The 20752-nt window shown below is 40.0% G+C and overlaps 1 protein-coding gene across 1 annotated transcript in view; it reads left to right on the top strand.

Annotated features, from left to right (window-relative positions):
- CLGN (calmegin) overlaps positions 1-20752 on the top strand; it is a 79652-nt gene that overhangs the window by 12143 nt on the left and 46757 nt on the right. The window contains 3 exon segments of the mRNA XM_038399910.2: positions 9654-9824; positions 11816-11889; positions 18513-18571. Of these exon segments, the coding sequence (XP_038255838.1) occupies positions 9654-9824; positions 11816-11889; positions 18513-18571 (304 nt within the window).

Below are 20752 nucleotides of genomic sequence, written 5' to 3'. Positions count from 1 at the left end.
TAGTACTACAGTTTTTTCACAGGAGATGACTTCCAAAACTGAAACTACACAAAACATAATACCTTTGTAGATTATGGAAGTGTTAATTTTATATTATATATGTGGAGAGTCAGTGCAGACCAGTGGATATCCTCCATTGTGAGAAATAGAAATTGCAAGTAAGAAATCTTCTGTTTCTCATACATGGGCATGTGCTGATCTGGATTCTACTTATTGGAATTAGCAAGAAGAATACATTCCTAGGAAGGGAAGAAATATCAAATACAAGTTTAAACAACTGAGAACTTTATTTTTATAACCTTAATTTTATTTGCTTGCTTAGTTAATATCAAATGAAATGGAAAGAAGCAAAGACTTCTCAGCTGAGGAAGGAATGTCACTCTTATAGCGTTTGAAGGAATTGCAAATATAATTGAACAAAGCTCTATGGTATGCAACCTAAGGCTTTGAGGATTTTATTGGGAGTTTTGCTGACTTGGCATATTTGGCTCGATCTACTGAGACTTGTTTTTAAAAATGCTTGTTTTAAAAAGATTCCTATGAAGAAAGAATAAGATCTGACTTTCTTCAATCTTCAGGTGTCATTAAAGTGTAGTATCACTGGACCAAAGCATTAAACTGTGTTCTTAAAGATGTCTAGATTTAAGGCAAAAATAAGGGAGAGAAATAGACTTGTATAAGTGGTTTCTTGGCTGTGGACAAAGTAAGGACCTGGGCTAAATACCACCTTTTCAAAGAAGAATCGAAGATGGAAGCTCTGTTAACTCCAGAACTAACGTGCTTCAACTGGTAGAATAAATTACTATAAGGAAGACAAATGTGGCGAGACCTCCACTTGAAAACTAAAAAGGTGGTGTTATGAGGTTGTGCAGAAAGCAGTTGTGCTGCCCTACTCCTGTTCAATAGCTATAAAGAAACAGAGGACTGATCCTTTAGGTGACTGAAGTTTAAAGTTAAAGCGGTCACCCATGAGATAGGTCTAAATAGGTAGTTGTAAATGGGGAGGTGTCATTGAAGAAGGTGTTTCTAGTGGGGTCCCACAAGGACTGGTTCTTGGCCCTATGCTATTTAACACTTTTGTCAGTGAGAATATAAAATCACTGATAAAATTTGGAGATGACCTAAGGCTTGAGCAATGGTAAATAGCAAAGAGGACAGCTACTGTTACAGTGATCTGGATCATTTGGAAAGCTGGGCACAAGCTAACAATGTGCATTTTAATATGGCCAAATATTAGTCTTTTCTCAAGGAACAAAAAATATAGGCCATACTTGTAGGATGAGATGGGGGTCTTCTATTATGGGAAGCAGTGAGTTTGAAAAGGACTTTTGAATAGTGGACAATCAGCTAAACTTGTGTGCAATGCTGTGGTGAAAAGAGTAATGTGATTTTTAGATGCTAAATGAGAGCATTGAGTAGGGGTAGAATATTTGACACTGGTGTGATTGCTACTATAATACTGTGTCCAGTTCTGGTGTCTGCAACTCAAGAAGGATGTTGATAAATTGGAAGGAGTTCAGAGAAGATGCATGAGAATGATTAAAGGATTTGAAAATGTCTTTGTGATTGAACTCCTTGAGTCTATCTATTTAGTGTGAGAAAGAGGAGGATAAAAGATGACTTGATCATAGTCTATAAGTGCCTACATTGGTGTGATCAAGGGACCCCCTTGATGCCACCTGGCAGTGGTATAAGGGGTACATAAGGGTTTACATAGATATATAGTAGTTTGGCAAGCAAGGTCTCTAACAAGAGCCAGTAACTTACATTTTGCAGTGATTGGCAACCGGTATGTTTGGATGATATTTAAGGAGTAATTTATCTATAATTAAAACTGTGTCCATAATGTGTGTAATTTAAAACAGGTCATCAGGAGGCAGGCAGGGGGCTGTAAACTCTCTGGCTGGTCATTTTATGTTGTGAGACACTATACATCTGTCTTACAGAGCCTAGTGCTAATGGAAAGAATTGTGAATTCACAAAAGAGGAGATCTGCGGGGGGATAATACAGCAGTGGGCATCCAGTTTACAAATAAAGACAATGGGTTTTGGGGTGTAAATTGTGGTGCAAAGGAAGGAGACGAGCTGTGTGTGTATTTCATGAAAAAAGGATCACAGCGTACCTGGCTTAAAAACATTGAGCAATACTGTGAAACAATAACTAGTTAAATCTAGGTTCTAGAATGTATGTTATGATTTTATTTTGTTTCCAGTATTTCTGCTCGCTGTCTGAAATCTCTTAGTTAAACTTGTTTTCCCTATACACACAAATGGAGTGGTCATCTGAAGGGAAACTGGTAAGCTACTTGGAAGCAGTGGCCCTGGGGGATGCTTGGGGGTTGGAGTGTGCCTATCGCTAACCTGTAGAGAGCAAGTGGGGCTTGTGTAGCTCTGGAGGGGAGTTTTTGTGTTGCCTGTGGCTGAAGGGTTTGGGGTGCTGGCCCTCAGCAGGCACAGGTTAGGCTTCTTCATGCTTAGGGCAGGTGGTTGCAAAGAGCCTCGCAATCTTGGGTACCACGGGAAGCTTCACAATGGGGAACAAAACCCTTTAATAATAGGGATTCCACAGCCTCCTTAGATAGGCACTAGAACAAGTGAACTAGCATTATAGTTAGAAAATTTTCCTACTATGTAACTAAAATCTTCTTTGCCTCAGATCAGGAAGGAATCCGCTTATCCTGCTCTCCATGGACGTGAAGAACAATTGATCAGCATCCTCTTCGTAATAGCCCTTAACACATTTGAGGATTATCTGGTCCCCGCTTAGTCTACTTTACTTAAGACTAAATAAACCCATTTTTTAAAAACCTTCCTTCATAGGTCATGTTTCAACATATTTTCTTTTCTCAGTGCTTTTCTAGGGGTGTGTTGGGTGGGGAGGTGTGTGTCTGTCTGTGTCTCTCTCCCCGTCCCTCCAATTTGTCCACATCTTTCTCAAAGTGTGATGCCCAAAACTGGACATACTGCTCTAGCTGAAGCCTCATCAGTGCTAAGTAGAGAGGAACAGTTACTTCCTTTGACTTACAGGTGACATTCCTGTTAATACAGCCTGGAATACTTCCCTTTTTGCACCCACTTTATAGTAATTTTGTTTACAGCAAGTTTTCCTGGTTTGGTTATGAGGCTATCATGAAGGACTGTCAAGATGTATTGCGTCTGCTGTTACTTTCCCCCTATCCAGTAGGGAAGTAACACTGTTAAAGAAGGAAATTAGGTTGATTTGGCATGATTTGTTCTTGACCTCTAGGTGCTTACAAATTGTTTAATTTGTTCCAGTACGTTCCTAGGCATCAAAGTTAAGCAGACAGGGCTGTAATTCCCCAGGTGCTCTGTTCCTCTTTTTAAAGATAGGTTCTATGTTTGCCCTTTTCCAGTCCTCTGGAACTTTACCTGTCCTTCAAGAGTTCTCAAAGATTGCTGCTAACGGTTCAGTGATTGCTTCAGCTAGTTCCTTAAGTACCCTAGGGTGAATTTCATCAGGCCCTGCTGACTTGAGTGCATCTAACTTGTCTTAAATAGTCTTTAACCTGTTCTTTCCCTATTCTGGCTTGTGTTCCTTCCCCGTTGCTACTCTTCATAATTGTTAAGCATTTGATCACAATTAACCTTTTTAGTGAAGAGTAATTAAAATACCTAAATTAAATCAAAACAGTAATTAAAACACCTCAGCCTCTTTGGTATCATCCACTTCTTCCCCACTAATAATGGACCTACCCTCTCTTTTGTCTGTCTTACTCCAAATGTATTCAAATCTTTTTATTGCCTTTTTGTCTCTTACTAGATGTAACTCATTTTGTGCCTTACAGTTTCTGATTTTGTCCCTACATGATTCTGCTGTTCTTTTGTACTCATTGTTAGCAATTTGTCCCTGTTTCCACTTTTTTCATAAGATTTTCCAATCAGTTTAAAAAAAACAAACCCATCCCAATGCACCCATATTGACCTCTCTGTTCTTTCTTTCTATCTTACTTTTTGCACTGGGATAGCTAGCTGCTGTTTTGTGCCTTTTCAATACCGTCTTGCTGAGAAACTGCAAGCCCTCCTGAATTCCTTTTCCCCTTAAATGTTCTTCGTATGGGTTCTTACCTACCAGTTCTCTCTGAATTTGTTAGTTTCCTTTTTTTGAAGTCCACCCTTCTGCTGCTCTCACTACTTCCTTTTTTTTATTATTTTACGATTACTTTCACTCAAGTTGCCTTCCAACTTGAACTTTCCCAAATCCTTATCTGTGGTATGGTTAGACGGTTTCAGAGATTTTAATAGAAACTGAACCAGTTGGTGTCAGTAAAGTCCCTAGACCATATTTACTGCTCACTATTCAAACCCTGCTATGAAGAGAGATGTATTAATTTGCTTGTGGGTTTTCCTATTGCACTTATCAATATAGTTCCTCAAACATTAATTAATCTTCTCAAAACGTATGAGAGGTGAGGCATGCCATTATCCCTGGTTTTATCGATGGGGGTTTGAGGCACACAGATTAAAGCCAGAAGTATCCACAGACTATGGGAGCTGCCCAGGACCTGATTTTTTTTTTCAGAGTACTTAACATGATCGTGCAATGCATATTCAAGCACAGCTCTCATTTACTACAGTCTCAGCTGAGTACACAGCACTTCTGCAACTCATACCCTTAAGTTTCAAGTTGGGCATCCAGAAAACAATAAACACGCAATTATTGACCATATCTGAAATGTTTAGTTTAAGTGATTTGCTTAGAATTACATAGGAACTCTGGCAGAGGCAGGGATAGCAGGGATAGAATCCAGGTTTCCAGGGCAGTTTTCGGCTGTCTCAGCCATGAGGCCCCTCCAATCCTTCTTCTTCTTTTCCTGCAGTCCCCTGCCTTCGTAACTACACACGTTCCAACTTCCTCAGTAAAAGAGGGAGTGGTCCTACAGACAACAGCCTTCTTCACTACACATCCTTGATTTATCCACAGAACATGTCCATCCTATGCACTGAATGAGGCAAGGGTCCTGTGCAAAAAAAATAGTATGTGTTCATGTAATTAGAATATATCCTAATGGAGATGAATGAGGAAGGGAGACAATTAGGAAGTGCCAGAATTAAGACTACCTATGCTTAACATTTTATTTTGATTTTTCATCCTTAATGTTCTTTTAACATAGGTTTTATATAATCTCTGAGGGGGGAAAAAGGTAAGCTGGAGAAAAGTCTATTATATTGACACTGACATGGGTAATCATCAGGGTTGCAATTAGATCCACCTAAGACCTCTCTGCTACTTGAGCTAGTAGAGTAACTGATACAGTATGACCACATATTACTGCTATGGGGACCAGTATTTGAGGGGGATATGAGAGACAGATTTTGCCAGTTGGCTTCATAAATATTTGCTGACAGCCGAGAAATAGTGAGACTCAAGAATTTAAGGTTTCATTCCAAGCTCGGGGGGGGGGGGGGAGCTGTTCACCAGTGGGCACAGACTCTTGTTTTCTTCTTCACCCGCTTCCCCCAGCTTGATGCCTTCTTCCCCGTTGCTTCCAAACTCTGTCCTGTCTCTTCTCCACTCCTGGCTTTTTGCCTCACTCACATTCTTTTTGCCTACCCAGTCCTCACTCCTTGGGTTTCTCATCTCAGTTCTAGTCTCTTCCTCTGGGCTCACTAAGTCAATTTGCTTTCCTGTGAGTCCCAGTCCCCAGCTCCTTTTTTCACCATACCTTTACCTCCCTGGGGTCTTCATCCAAAGTGTTTCCCACAACCTCTTCCTTTCCCTCCTCCACAATGCCTGGGCATTAACTGGGGATTGTCTCCCTTGCTCATTGAGAGCACAGGAGAGACAGGTTCTCAAGTCCAGTGCCTGGCCCCACCCCACCTTGTCCCAGAACAGCTATTTCAGGGAAAGTTCAACTTCACCCCATAGCCGTGGGCTGGGCCCAGAGCATTCTGCAGTCTTAAACGCATGTAGAAGCTGAGAGGGGGTGGTGGATGCTCTATCTGGTCAGCATTGAGAGCTGTGAGAGGCTTGAGTATGCTCAATGAGGACAGGGACTTTGGAGATTTTAGCTGTTTATGACCAGTAGCGAATTTCAGTTTATACAAGCTCTACAGTTTTAGGGGCTTATAACTTGGCCAAATTTGGGTGAATTTTCACAGGGATTTCAAAAGGCAACCCCTGCCAAATCAGTGGAGCCTTAGAGCATTTCAGAGAGAAGGCTGCCAGAATTTTTGAACATGGAGGAAAATATTGTTTTGCCCAGCCTTTCTTGCAGATGACTGAATCATTTTGGCTGAAATCTTACAAATGAACGGGAGAACTTCAGCCCAAAAAGTTTGGCAAAGTTATAAACAACTGAAAACGGGCTCTTAAAATGAGAAGTGTTGGCAGTCTTAATGTAAAATAATTGCTGGCAAAACTTGCCGATAATGCAGATTGTTGGGATGGTAAATAATGATGGAGAATAGGTCAAACTGGATGGCTTAAGCAAGGTGGGCTCATTTTAAGAACCTCTGGTTTTTTGTTTTTTTTTTAATAGAGCCAAATGCAAGGTCCTATTTTTAGGAACCAAGAACGTTGATGCAAGATGAGACAGTATTCTGGAATGTGATGATGTGGAAAAGGACTCAAGATTATAATAGGTGGCATATCTAAGAAGGTGAATGTAATCCTTGAAGACATAAAGGAATATCAAGTAGGAGTAGAGAGATGATACTGCTTCTGTATATGGCATTAGTGAGACTATTACTCAAATACCATGTCCAGTTCTGCTGTTCTCGTTTAAAAAAGAATGTTGAAACATTTGGAAAGGGTTCAGAAAAGAGCTACAAAAATTATCTAAGGCATGACAAACCATGCTTTATATCTAGAGAGAAGGTTAAGAGGTGACTTGATTATGGCCAACAGGAGACAGGTCTATGTGGGAAAGATTTCTAACAGGAGATGCTCTTTAATGTAGCAGAAGTGGCTGGAAGATGAAGCTAGGCAAATTCAAACTAGAAATATGGTGCATGTTTTTTAATAGGGTGACTAACCACTGGAATTTACCTGAGGAGATGGTGGATTCTCAATTGCATAAAGTCCTTAAAACCAAGATTGGATGACTATCTAAAAGATATCCTCAAACAGACCTTCAGGGTTGATGCAGGAATTACTGTGGCTTTTGTTATGCAGGTGTTTAGATTATTGTAACAGACCTTTCTAGCCTTAACTTAGGAATCTATGAACACCAACAAGAGTAGAAATTGTGGTTTTGAAAAATTATGATGATGACAAAATATGGAAACATAAGGCTTCAGAAATCTCTAGGGAAGTGCCATTGACACCCATGGGATCTAAGATTTCATTTAAAAATTGAAAAAAGACATTTTGTAGCCTTATGGTTATGAAGAGAGCCTGCTTAATGTGAACAGTATACATTTAATGCAATAATGTCTTTATGAATCTGCACAGACCAGTGCTGCCACTGGTGGTGTGTGTTGGGGGGGGGGAAGAGAGGGAGTTAGCTGTTAAGGGAAGGGTGTGAGAGGGAGGGGGGAGACTTTCACTCCCAAACTCTGAAGTAGGAAGCTCTTTGGGGAGTCCAGCCACCCTCACAGAGGGCTCCATGGATGTGTGTACACACACTCCACTCCAGAAGAGGCCTCTATGTATGTTTGCTGAGAAGGTAGGGTGGCCATCTGCTATCTCAGCAGAGGAGTCTGTTGAGGTGGGGGGGGTTAATGGTGTAAACTGATTCACTCTCTGGGGGACTGCTCAACTTCAATTGATTTGGAGTATGGGTGGGGGACATTAATATTGGAGTGAAGAGTGGTGACTGGGGGTCCAAGCTGAAGATGCCTGACTAGCTGGAGATGGACCAGGAACAGTTGTGGCTTGAAGCACTAACACGTTTTGATCTGGTGAGTAGACTTAGTCCTTGGACTAATGAGTGCTGGAAGAGAAGGATTAAGAAGTGGATTTTTAGAATATGGAGCAATTGCCAGTGGAAAGGCTTTTAAAAATGAGATACAAGATGGATAAGAATTGGAGATAATGCTGAGGAGGTTTTTTGTTTGTTTTAAATTTGATTATGAATCACTGACCCAGCTACTGAATTGTGAGGGGGGAAAAAAGGGTTACTTTAAGTACATTTTCAGAAGATGATCATCTGGTTAATGGAGATGTAAACATTTTTTTTCTTCATCCAAACTATCATTCTGATGAAAGATTAGAGAACACCATAGGCGAAGACGCACAAACAGGCCTTGGGAGGCAGGCCAGTCCTTGCCCACAGACAACCCACCAACCTGAAGCATATTCACACCAGCAACTACACACCTCACCATAGTAACTCTAAGGAACCAATCCATGCATAAACCTTGATGCCAACTCTGCTCACATATCTACACCAGCGACACCATCACAGGACCTAACTAGATCAGCCACACCATCACTGGTTCATTCACATGCACAACCACCAATGTAATCTACACCATCATGTGCCAGCAATGCTCCTCTGCTATGTACATCGGCCAAACTGGACAGTTCCTACGTAAAAGGATAAATGGACACAAATGAGACATGAGGAATGGCAATATACAAAAACCTGTAGGAGAACACTTCAACCTCCCTGGACACACGATAGCAGATTTAAAGGTAGCCATCCTGCAGCAAAAAAACTTCAGGACCAGACTTCAAAGAGAAACTGCTTAGCTTCAGTTCATTTGAAAATTTGACACCATCAGTTCAGGATTAAACAAAGACTGTGAATGGCTAGCCAACTACAAAAGCAGTTTCTCCTCCCTGGGTGTTCACACCTCAGCTGCTAGAAGAGGGCCTCATCCTCCCTGATTGAACTAACCTCGTTATCCTTAGCCTGATTCTTGCTTACATATTTATACCGGTCTCTGGAAATTTCCACTACATGCATCCGACAAAGTGGGTATTCACCCACGAAAGCTTATGCTCCAATACATCAGTTAGTCTATAAGGTGTCACAGGACTCTTCGGGGCATAAATAGACAGTTTCCCTTTCAGTGATAGCTGAAGATTCCCAAGGTGTGGTGGTGGGTAAGATGGTACCCCAAAACTAGTTTTAGCAACTGTTGAAACAGGTTTTTAAATCTTGCTGAGGCAGTCCATGGATGTTCTCAAACACCAGTACGCTAGAGTGAAAATCTGCTGTTGACTCTGCAATAGAAAAGCTGCCTAACGCCAGCCAAGATGGTCTCCATCTGAGTGGTATTGATAAAGTAATCATAGATATGTAGGACCTGAAGGGACTTCAAGACGTCATCTTGTCCATTTTCCCTGTGCTGAGGCAGGATTGTGTATACCGAGAACATTCCTGGCAGATGTTCATCTAATCTGTTCATAAAAAACACCAATAATGGGGATAAGTATATCTTAGCTGCACCAGTTATATCTGACTTTCCTTGGATGGAACAGGATGAGAAAACATGTTCCACTGTCTTATAGTTGCTAACTTTTTAATTACATTGTCATATTTAAATATTTTGTTCAGAATGCTTTCATGAGGGTTATCAAAGCTGTTCTTGAGCTTTTGAAAAAATGCAAATAACAAAATGAATGTTCAGCGTCTGTACCATATTATCTTTAAATGTATTTCTCCTGTAGCCCTTCTTGCAAATGAACTGTTAATGAGGTAAACGATAGTTTTGCAGTGACAATGTACTTATTAATTCTGCAGATAATCAGTATGGAAGTCCAGTGGGATTGGCTGTTGTTGGGTGTCTTGTTAATCAGCTCAGTAACTGCAGAAATTCATGATGAAGAAATCCAGGATGCAGATGTTGAGGTGGAGGATTTTGACAAGAACTTGCAAGAAGCTGATATTGACAAAGGCAGCTCTTCTCTAGAGGTAAGGTTATTGTTGACATTGGCCAAAACTTCAGTTTTTCAAAATGGGTAATTATAAGAAATACAGAGATTCGACAGTGTATATATGTAGTTGGCAAGTCATGTGTAGCCACTCCATTGTTTTTCTTTAATTGCTGTGTGGCATTGTGATGGCAAACCTTATGTGTGAACCCAAACTACCAGAGTAGAAACCCAGGCCTTCCATTGTCCAGGGTGCTCAGTGATTAGAATATGGCTGAATGAATTGCAGAGCTTACAATGGGTTTGCCACATCTGGCAAATTACTTTTGCTTATTGTGAAGAATGTGGGAAACTTCTATATCTTTGTGAAAATGGTGTGACTTGGTTTACCTGTTCATTGTTGTATTGCTACCTCCTGGTCTTAAGGAATTAAGTTCTTTCAAGTGGGTTAGGTGTTGATACAGCCCTGTAAAACAAGAGGCTGAAAAATTTGGCTGAGAAGAACAAAGAGGCATGCCTCCTGAAAGAGGGAAACTATTTTTGACTGCCAGACAAGCCAAGTTGAAGGTGTCTGGCTAGAGGGGTTAGAAAGGAAACTACACAATCTTCAGGAGAAGCCATGTGTAGGGGAAGGGGGAGCCCTGGACTCCTTAGACTCTAACCAAATCCCAAAGAATGCTCAAGAGTGGTTAAGAGACTTAGGCAGGGAATGGTACAGGTATTATTTTGTATGGCTCTTTATATCTGTTGATGTCTAAAGTAAAATGATTGTTTTTAGAAATCTTAGGCAAAGTCCACGTCTGTTTGATTCAACAATTGCATACCTTTGAAAGGGTTAACTGTAAACCAGAACTCCCGCTAGGGTGGTGCTCTCTCAAAAGGGTGTACTTAAGATACTGAGGACTCTTAAGGGGCTCAGTCTTGGGGCCTGAAGACAGTCTATGTGCAAGAAGTGTGCCAGAGAGCTTGGCCCCAGAGATGGCTGGAGCCACTCAGTGACCAAGGGCCTAGTATGTGGATCCAAACAGCCTGGTCGGTGTCCAGTGTTGGGGGGAGCTTGACCAAGGCTTTGACACTTATCCTTAAGGCAGGACCTAGCTCCTTCTCTCATAGTACCTAATAGTGCTATATCCTGCAATCTCACCTGTATTTCTGGAAGTGAAAGCAGAAAATGTTGCTTGGGTTTATCCTTGTTTCAGTTTTGGTCACCTTTTTAGTCTCAGTGGCTTCTTTTTATCCCTCCCTCTCTGCCAATTTCTTGTAGATAATATATTTAAAATGTTGTTGCTGTAAATTACATCATACTTCAGGCAGAGGGGATATGCTTACAAAATACAACAAGAGGTTTCTTTTTCAAATAGTAAAATGAAAATCTATTATCACGTAACCATATAGGGAAGAAAACAACACAGAATGGAAAAAGTGAGTGGAGGAAAGAAATAGATAGCAAGAAGAGGATCAGGGCAAGTTTGCTAACTTCTGCCTAAGTTTTCCATTATTGATAATATCTTACACATTTTTTGCCATAATGATTATGCCCTTTGATCTTCCATTTATGCTTTTAGATATGCAATATCTTATGCCGCTATGCATCACACACTGAAAATAGTAGTGCATAGGTACCCAATAGGTGCTTAACTTTTCTATATCTGTAGGCACAGAACACGCACATCTTTTTAATACTTAGGAATATATTCAACTTCCGTATAGTTCAGTCTTTTTAATGGAATTCATTTGCCACTTGCAGAGCTAATAGAGACTATCATTTTGTGTGGGGCAAAATAATCAGTTTACCATGAACTTTTTAAAACTTAAACAATATAATATAGAAAATGTAATAAGCCCAAGCTAGTCAAGATACTACCTAGAAAATACCATATATGTTCAAGTAGTTGGGGCTGATCACTTCTCAGAGAATTACAATTGATTGTATTTCTTGCATCAGGTATAATATACCGTATAAATGTACGTTTGATGTATTTCAGCAAAAAGTAATTCATGCATTGGACATATTTGTGTAAACGTCTTTAGGTTATGTACAAGACTCCAAAGCCTACTGGGGAAGAGTATTTTACAGAAACCTTTGATGATGGAGTATTGACTGGGTAAGTGTTCATAAAAGATGGCATTGTAAACCTTGAATTTCAGCAGTTTGAATAGCTGATAACATCTAGAGCCAGTAGTCTGGCCAGAACTGCTCACGGTTCACTGATCACAATTTGTTTGTTCTCTAATTTAATAATGTATTTTCTAAAGATATATACAAGATGTTTGAAATGGGAAAGATCTATTAGGCAGTCAACGAGTTCTCCATTTTGAGCAAAATTGTTTCTTACTGTACTCTTCTCCCCACCCCCACCCCAGTGTCTTGTCCACTTTGAAGTCTCCCAGTCACTACCTTTTGAGATGTCTGGAGTTGTAGAATGTCTATTCGTAAAAACTTTCTTTTATATTCAGTGATGATTTCTCATTCATTTATCACATTATTTGCCACATATTACTTTATGCTGTTCAAAAAGATTAGACGTTTACATGGATAATGAGAACATCCACAGCTACACTGGATAGCATTAACATCTTACATGGGTAACTTAAAGGTATGAGATAGCTATTATGGCATTGACCAAATTTGACATGCTAATAACTTTTTTAGGATCCCTTTCATATCTGTAATGCACAATTCACCTATGAATACAACTGCTCTCAACAGTACAAAGGTGTTATCACTACTGCTGGATTTATACTTCCTTTATGGAAGTCTAAATACCTTTTTATATTTTTGCATCTCAATATCTGTTTCCACCAGTGCAGTGCCACTGTATGACAATTGCTGACATAATAATCTAGCTGTGAAAACAGTCCCCTCCCCCATCCTTCCAGAATACATTGATCTCTGCTTAGGTGGCAATTTTGATTAAATTCCTGTTTTGTTTTGTTTTTGTTTTTTTTTCTTACTGGCCCAAAAGCAAAGTGTTTTGGAAGCGCCTTAACTTACAAATAGTGCTGCATACATCATAAATCGTGTTGAGTGAGTACCTTTTTTGTCACTGTCCTCTTTGATGTGATCAATTTGTATTGTTTAGCAAGCCAGTTCTGGAGCATGTCTTGAAATTATTATACCAGCTTGTTTCTAGTAGGCTCAAGCTGGACATCCATGTATGCCTGGGTGAAGCAGAAGATGTGGGTTCCAGTGGCAGTCTATAATTTAGCAAAAGCATTTTGATGCATGGGCAGATATTTGAACATCTGGTTGAGCTGAGTATTGCCTAGATGTAGTAAACTGTGCCAGGGTAAAGAAATAGGCTGAAGGTTCAGTATAACACAGTCTCTGTGATGCGAACAATGCTATGAAGTTTTTGAAGAAAACCTGTGCCTTTATGATGAACCAACTATATTCTTGGTGCACTCTTCCTCTTATGGAACTAGAGATAGTGTTGAACAGAACCAAGAACCAGACTGAGGGACAGGGAGAAGGGGGAGGAGACTGCTAACCCAAAATATATGGGGCAGGGTCACTAGATGCAAGAGACTATAGCAGAATCCCAAATGTCTTCAGAGAATCTCAAGTGAAGAAGATTCAGGAGGATGACTGCTTGGGAGATGAGGAGCCCCTCTCCACAAGGTATGCTTTTTTTATATTGTTTCAACTGATAATGGCTGGCTTTGCATGTTCTAGGGTTTTGGTGGAATGGTTTTTCGTATACTGTGGTTTTAAAACTAACCTCTGGATTAATTGCTGTGGCACAAGTGGCTAGTCCTTCCTGAATTTCCTTCTCTTCCCCCTCCCTTCCCCCCGCCTGTTCAGTTTTACCAGATTCACCAGGTTTGACAGTCCTCTTTCACCTCTTCCATATTTGATTACTTAGGGCAATAACTCTTGCAAAGGCGCAAGTCCCCAGGCTTAGAGCATGTCACAGTAAGGTGCCATGCCCTCTCCCATCTCAAAATTGTAGCCGAAGGGGGTGGAAAATGAAGTCAGTCCATCCATATATAAAAAAAATGTTGAAACAAGCAAATTTTATTGTGGCAGTCAACATATTGGGTACCACAGCCTCAACATGTACATGGTTTGCTTGCTGGACCAGGACATTTAAGTTGGTTAGTCCTCAGCCATGTAATTGAATCTGCATGGGCTGCAAAGAGTCCTTTGACCTCAATGACCATTGCATGTGAGGGTTCACCAGCATGGATCTGACTGCAGGCTTAGGGTGCTAGTTAGTTTGTTCTAGTTGCAATCACATTTCATTCTGCCTCTTTAGTTAATGCTGAAATGCAGGAATAAGTGCCATTGAATAACAAACTACTCCATATCTAAATCAAGAATATGGAAAGTAGGATAATGGTGCTGTAAACCCTCCCCTGCCCAGCCAGCAAATTCAGGGCAGCAATCTAATGGAAAATTTTATTTTAAACATAGTTTTTTCCAGTCTTCTGCAAATCTTTGGTAAGGCCAGTACTCTGCTGTAGAAGTTAGGTTAGGGCCAATGCTAATTTCTCTGTAGCCACACAGAAGCTCATTATACCAGTCCTACAGCCTGTCCTCTGTTATCAAGTTTCCACTCTAAATATTCTTTCAATGATCAGCCTTACCAGTCATCTAAATATGGCCTTCCTTCACCCTTGCTAAAACTCACAATACAGAGATTCTGTTCAGGCTCCGGTTAAGCCTGCAGTGACTAAGTTTCATTAGTCCCTTCCTAAAGTTTATTTTAAGTTAGAGAGAGAGCCTTGGTTTCTCACCAGTTTGAATCCTGAGAATAGAATACCTAGAAAGAATGCTTTGGAATTACAAACTAAACAAATTGATATATTTTATTAAATTCCTTTGAATTTTAAAAATTGGCTGTGCCATTACTAAGTACCTCTTCATATTTTTCATTTCAGTGTTGATCATGACAAGACCATGAAAGTGCAAGAGAGGACCATACATACATACAAAATCCAGAGCACTTGACCAATCTGGGGAGAAGAGAGCTGAAAATAAGAAGCATGACTTCTTGATTTGCAGCAGAGCATGAAAAGGGACTCTGATAAACTACTTAAGTTAGAGGAAGAAAAAAAACAGCTCTCTGCTGCAAGATAAGGCAAAAAAAGAGACAGTGGTATACATCCATTGTGATAGAAAAATTGAAGCTGCCTGAACAAGATTTCCATAGGGTACTTGAGTGGGAATTTTCAAGGGCATAGAAATTAGTGTTATCTCAGCAACAGGCCCTGCATCTGTCGTGTGTGTGTGTGTGTGTGTGTTGTGTTGCCCTCTAAACAAAACTGCATGATACAAGACAGTAGCATCTCTTATTGAATTGCCCTATACTCTTCTCTCATGTACATTTCCACAACACTCCATCCTTGCTAGAGAATAGGAGAAAAAGAACTTAAATCCCTTGGACATGTATTTCATGTCCCATAAACCATGTTTATCCTTAATGTTTTCTTACTTTCCACTAGATACCTATTGCATTTGTCCTACTAATTTATATGTGTAATAAAGCGGATTTGCAAATTGCAACATTTGTCTGTGACTCAATCTTTAACTGTTAATACATCACTTACCTTCAGAATAGCCTCTCTACTCTTTTTTTACAGTTCTGAGTCTGAGTAAATGATGAAAAGAAAAGCAATACCCATGATAAAGAAATTATAAAAAGGTAAAACCTACCATCATCTAAAGAAGCACTATTTCATAGCAAATGAAAATATCCAAATCCTTCATGCTTCTACATCATTCATCCCAACCAGAAAAGTCCTCTTCCTCACTTGGAAGAGGTGCACATACTGCTGCTCATTTCAGGGATCTAACAACTGTCCCACCAGTTAGATCATGGACCTGACCCAAAAAATAGTGATCCACATGATACAGTACTTCTAGTAAGTTCATGTAGCCTGTTACTCAAAGTTGTGGAGGGGATCTAGGCCTTGCAGCATTAATTCCTTTAACTAGTAATCTCATTCTCTGGTCTGAAGCATGTACTGATGGTATACTCTGCTGCTTTTTCTGATCTTACCTGAGATGCTTGCTGAGTGATTTTTCATAGACGCAAGTCTGCCTGTAAATATATGCATCTTAGCCCCTATACTCCTCAACCGCCTTAAAAATACTTCTTTTTAAATGAGAGGTGACGGGGTTTTACATTTGTGCATGGAAGGCTAACCAATCTTGTCTCTGTAAGACAAGGGGTGGGGGGAGGCATTCCAAAATCGAGGATCCCTCAGAAATGGCCTGCCAGCAATTCCTTCTGGCTTATATTGAGGGAATGCCAACTTCAATGCTCTACTCAGTTCACTGTGGTACTATATCATGGGGAGAGAGACAGTTTCTCTGGTAACGAGACCCCAAATCACTTAGGCTACATAGGTTAAAACGAAACGCCTTGATTTTACACATGCAAGCTGATTAGAAGCCAGTGCAGATCATGGAGCTCTGCCTAACATGCCAACAGCATGCAACTCCACTTAATTGGTGTGCACCAAAAGGTCCCAAGGTGTGGCTCTGTGTAGAGCACATTAACAACAATCTAATCTTAAAATGACAAAGATAGGGATAGTTGTGTTAAAGTATAATTGGAGACAAGGTTGCCTCCAGGAGTAGCCCAGGATCTAATACCCCAAATTATATATCTGTTTTTAAAATGGTGCTCATGCTTTTTCTGATGGACAGCAACATAAATTGTCAACTCTTCCAGCTGCTTCCCTCAGACCCCATGAAATTACAGCTAGCTCGTTGTCATCAAGTAGACATGGGACAGTTCATTCCATTTCTCCAGCATGGTGTCAGCTGCATCCTGAATGCACTGCAGCCTGCCAGGGTCTTCCCGCTGACCTGCTCAACAACCTTATATATGCTTTGAACAAGAGACGTGACAGTCAATTCCTGTGGCACCCTGCAAGAAAAGAACATCCTGGGGGGTAGAGGAAAAGTTGTCCACAATTATTCCTTGTATTACTCAGAAAGATAAGAGCAAAGCTACTGACTGGCACTTACTTCACTCCTGCTAGTGTCCACGAACAAGGCAACAAAATCTTGTGCTGAAACACATTAAAGGCTACTGACAATGTCAAAGCAGCAGCATGGATACTTTATCTTCATCCATTGCTAACAGCATCTCGTAATGCATACAGTGCAGTCTACCCAGTACAAAGGGCTATAGCCAAATTGAAGGAAATATGAGGATTCAAACGGCCAGACAGTTGCCATAGCTTTCTCAGTTGATCTTTCCTAAAAATAGGATATGGGGACACTAATCAATGGTTAGCCAGATTATCAGCATCAGGAGTTGATTTTCTTAAGCATAGGCACATAATAGCTTCTTTAGTGTAGAGGTGTAAGTATCTTTCAGCCTGGCTAGTAGGTTTAAGCTTTGAACTAGTAGGTGTGGCTTAAAGTATATGTGTGTGAATATGTTGCCGCCAGTCCAGAGATTAATATAATCCCTGACTTTGTACCAGTGTAATTTTAAATCAGTTCTGCTGAGAAAACATTCATATTGAAGCACTGGAAAGCAAAAAGCAGATTTTTCTCTGTTCCCGATCACAATGTTACTCAGCTGTCATGTTCAGATTCAGAGTTTGTTATGGCACAACAGGTTTTAACAGGTTGCTTTTATATTCCCTGTGCTGTTGGAATTATAGCCAGATGCAGAAAATGGTGATGTCCTTAGGGAAAGAATATTTAGTGTTCCCCACTGAAGTAGTACTAGGAGGCAAGAATGAAAGGAGTGCTATGGGCTGTGGTGGTGTTATCTTATTTTGAAGGTAAGTGGGGGGGAAATTATGTATTAGTACACAAAATTTAGGTAAAGTGGATACTAAAATAATTTCAGATACTTTGTCCCTGAAAAAGTATAATTATAGTTTTAATTTCTCAGCACCTCTCACTGAAGGCCTGTGAATCCCTTAAAGTATATGCTCAGTAAACAATTATGAATAGAGTGTCACGTCTGGATTATCTAATTTTTAAAGTTACATTGGGTTTTTTGTCTGTTTCCATTCTCCTCCCCCTCCCCCCCCCCCAGTGGTGTTCCTACAGGATAATGTTAAGGTTTGGGTGCCTTAACTATGCATTTCATTACCTTGACATGTTTGGAATTCATAGATAGTCATAGAATATCAGGGTTGGAAGGGACCTCAGGAGGTCATCTAGTCCAACTCCCTGCTCAAAGCAGGGCCAATCCCCAATTTTTGCCCTGGATCCCTAAATGGCCGCCTCAAGGATTGAACTCACAACCCTGTGTTTAGCAGGCCAATGCTCAAGCCACTGAGCTATCCCTCCCAATTTAACCTTAAATCTCAATTTCCTGAGTTTATAATGCTTATTTTTGAGATGGTTACAACACATCTATAATGTTGTTGCCCTTACATGACTGAAATATAATCTTAACCTTACCTCATGTAACAGAGATTTTTATCTGGAAGCTAAGAGTTTTGGGTCATATTAATTTTATTTTCATTTCAAATTCTTACTAGGACTTTAAAGTCAATATTAAGTGTTCCTGCAGATTAGCCCCAGCCTGTTTTAATTTTTCCTAAATATTATTTGTTCATATTCTTTAAATTCCAAATGATCAATGAATAGTGACTTATTTTGTCAGAATATCCTTATTGTGCATTTACTGCATAACTATCTAAAAAGAAAGTCATTCCTACTTCCTTTGTTAAATAATCCAGTTTTATTTATATTTTCTTGTCCTGATTACGCAATTTAAACAAAACAATTGTTTTTCTTTCACAGGTGGATGTTATCTAAAACCAAGAAAGAAGACACAGATGAAAACATTGCTAAATATGATGGTAAACTTCCCTTTCTTCTTTTCAGTGTGACGTAGCTTTTTTCTCAAAAAGCAAACTTCAGTTATAACTTAGTATGTTTTTCTCTCCATAAATTTGACGTTGATCAAAAAGTCTTAATGTGTAGAATGCACAAAGTTATACTGATACGGAAATATAAAATATTTCCTGCTGTTCACAGTGGGGGAGGTTAGCAAGTGTTTCTAATGAACTTTTTTTTCCCCTAATATCATCAATCTGCAATGGTAACTCGAGAGATAACAGTGCTAGAACGTCTGCTGATATGAGTAGCCAGTGGCAGCTGTATAATGATATGAATGGTGCTTTTTGAGAACAGTCTTCCTCTTCTCTAATTAAAATTTTAATAGAGCAGTAAAATTTCTTAAGTACAATGTTATATTTAAAAGCTTATTCTATTTAAAACTGACATGATACAATAGAATTTCTTAACTATCTAAGGGTATGTCTACACCACCCGCCGGATGGGAGGGCAGTGATCAATCCAGCGGGAGTCGATTTCTCGCTTCTAGTCTAGATGTGATAAATTGACCCACGAGCGCTCTCCCGTCGACTCCTGTACTCCACCGCCATGAGAGGCGCAGGCAGAGTCGACGGGGGAGCAGCGGCAGTCGACTCACTGTAGTGAAGACACCACGGTGAGTAGGTCTAAGTACATCAACTTCAGCTACATTATTCACATAGCTGAAGTTGCGTAACTTGGATTGACCCCCCCCCCCCCGCCGCCAGTGTAGACCAGGGCAAAGATACATGCCTTAAGCAACATTATTCACATTGCCATATATCTGCTACTAACTCATCAGTGGATATCCTCAAGAAACAAAATTGTGGCGCTGAACAGGCAGTTTTTTTAACCATTCAGCAAAGATGGGATACTTTGTTTAAATGAAAAGCCATTTGTTTACCTGTCTGAGTGTAGGGTTTTCACACGGCTCCTTCTGTACAGGATTTTTTCACTTAAGATTTTGCAGTAGAGGGGTGGGGGAAGGTGAGTGCTGATGGAAGAGTTGCTCTGGATTTTTTCCTTTGGATGCCATAGTTGGCCTGATGAATTCTTAACTTAGAACTGTCAACTTGAATATGATTTTGTGTTCTTATTGTGATTGACAGAGGTGTGATCAATAGTAGTAACTTTAGAGAGACACTGTACCCTTCATTAATCAGGAGGTAGGGAGACCAAATGGAGATCCTGCTGCAAAGAAAAGAGAAGAGGATTTGATAGCTCTTTCATCTAATGAGTAAAGGAATGAAAGAAATGCATACAAAAGAGGTGAAAGCTAATTTGCAGATTTTCTTTTTGACAAAATAAGACAGAATGGATTTTTGAGAGAGCTATAGAAGGATTTGGTAAGACTTTGGAAGCTGCAGAGATAAATAGAGGTGCAGTTGTTGAGATGAGATGGTATAGCATCCAGGAGGAAAAACCAAAACCTCTTCTAAAATACGTGAAAATGCTACTGTTTCCTAAGGGCTTAATTTTGCCGGAATGCGCCCTTACATTCAGTTTCTTTCTTAGCTAGTGAGGTCAAATGTGGTTCAAAGTGATTACAGGGCACAGAATCAGGTCCCATCCCTGGTGAGAATTGCTGGGCTTACACTGACATATCTCTATGAGCTAGAATGATTTGGTAATTTCCAACTTTGGTGAAAGCTTATTTTTGCCAAATCAAAGTGTGAGCTTTATGGATTGTAGGGGGCTGCTGCATCCAAAGGGTCTGTAGAGCTCTGCATCTATGTGAAGTGTCTGTGGCCTCTGAGTCTTTAGGAGTCACTGTTCATATTCTTTGGTTCTCTTATGATGTGAGATTTGGTCCTTAAATGTAACTCTCAAAAGAAAAAGACTAGGCTTATCCTTTTTGTTCCTTTATAATGTATAAAGGAAGTCTGAAAGGTTTTTGTCAAATCAGTTTTTCTGCCTTTAAAAAAAAAATAGAAATTTGGTTGTCACAAGAGCCTCAGATGGGAAGCCCACACAGAGGGATTCTGCACCCAGAGATTTACTCTTTCAGAATGGCAACTCTGTACAAATATGCTGGTAATGTATAATCCTAAAGCTTTGTTGTCTTGGTGTCCCAAAAAGTAGTCCTAATTCAAATGGACAGTTAAGCTACCATGTTGAATGAATGAGCAGAAATGCATTGATACTGGTTTTAGATCAAAGATGCA

The sequence above is a fragment of the Dermochelys coriacea genome, chromosome 4, assembly GCF_009764565.3.
Source record: "Dermochelys coriacea isolate rDerCor1 chromosome 4, rDerCor1.pri.v4, whole genome shotgun sequence".
Lineage (NCBI taxonomy): Eukaryota > Metazoa > Chordata > Testudines > Dermochelyidae > Dermochelys > Dermochelys coriacea.
Note: the sequence above shows the minus strand (reverse complement) of the source record. Positions and strands in the feature narration are given on the sequence as shown.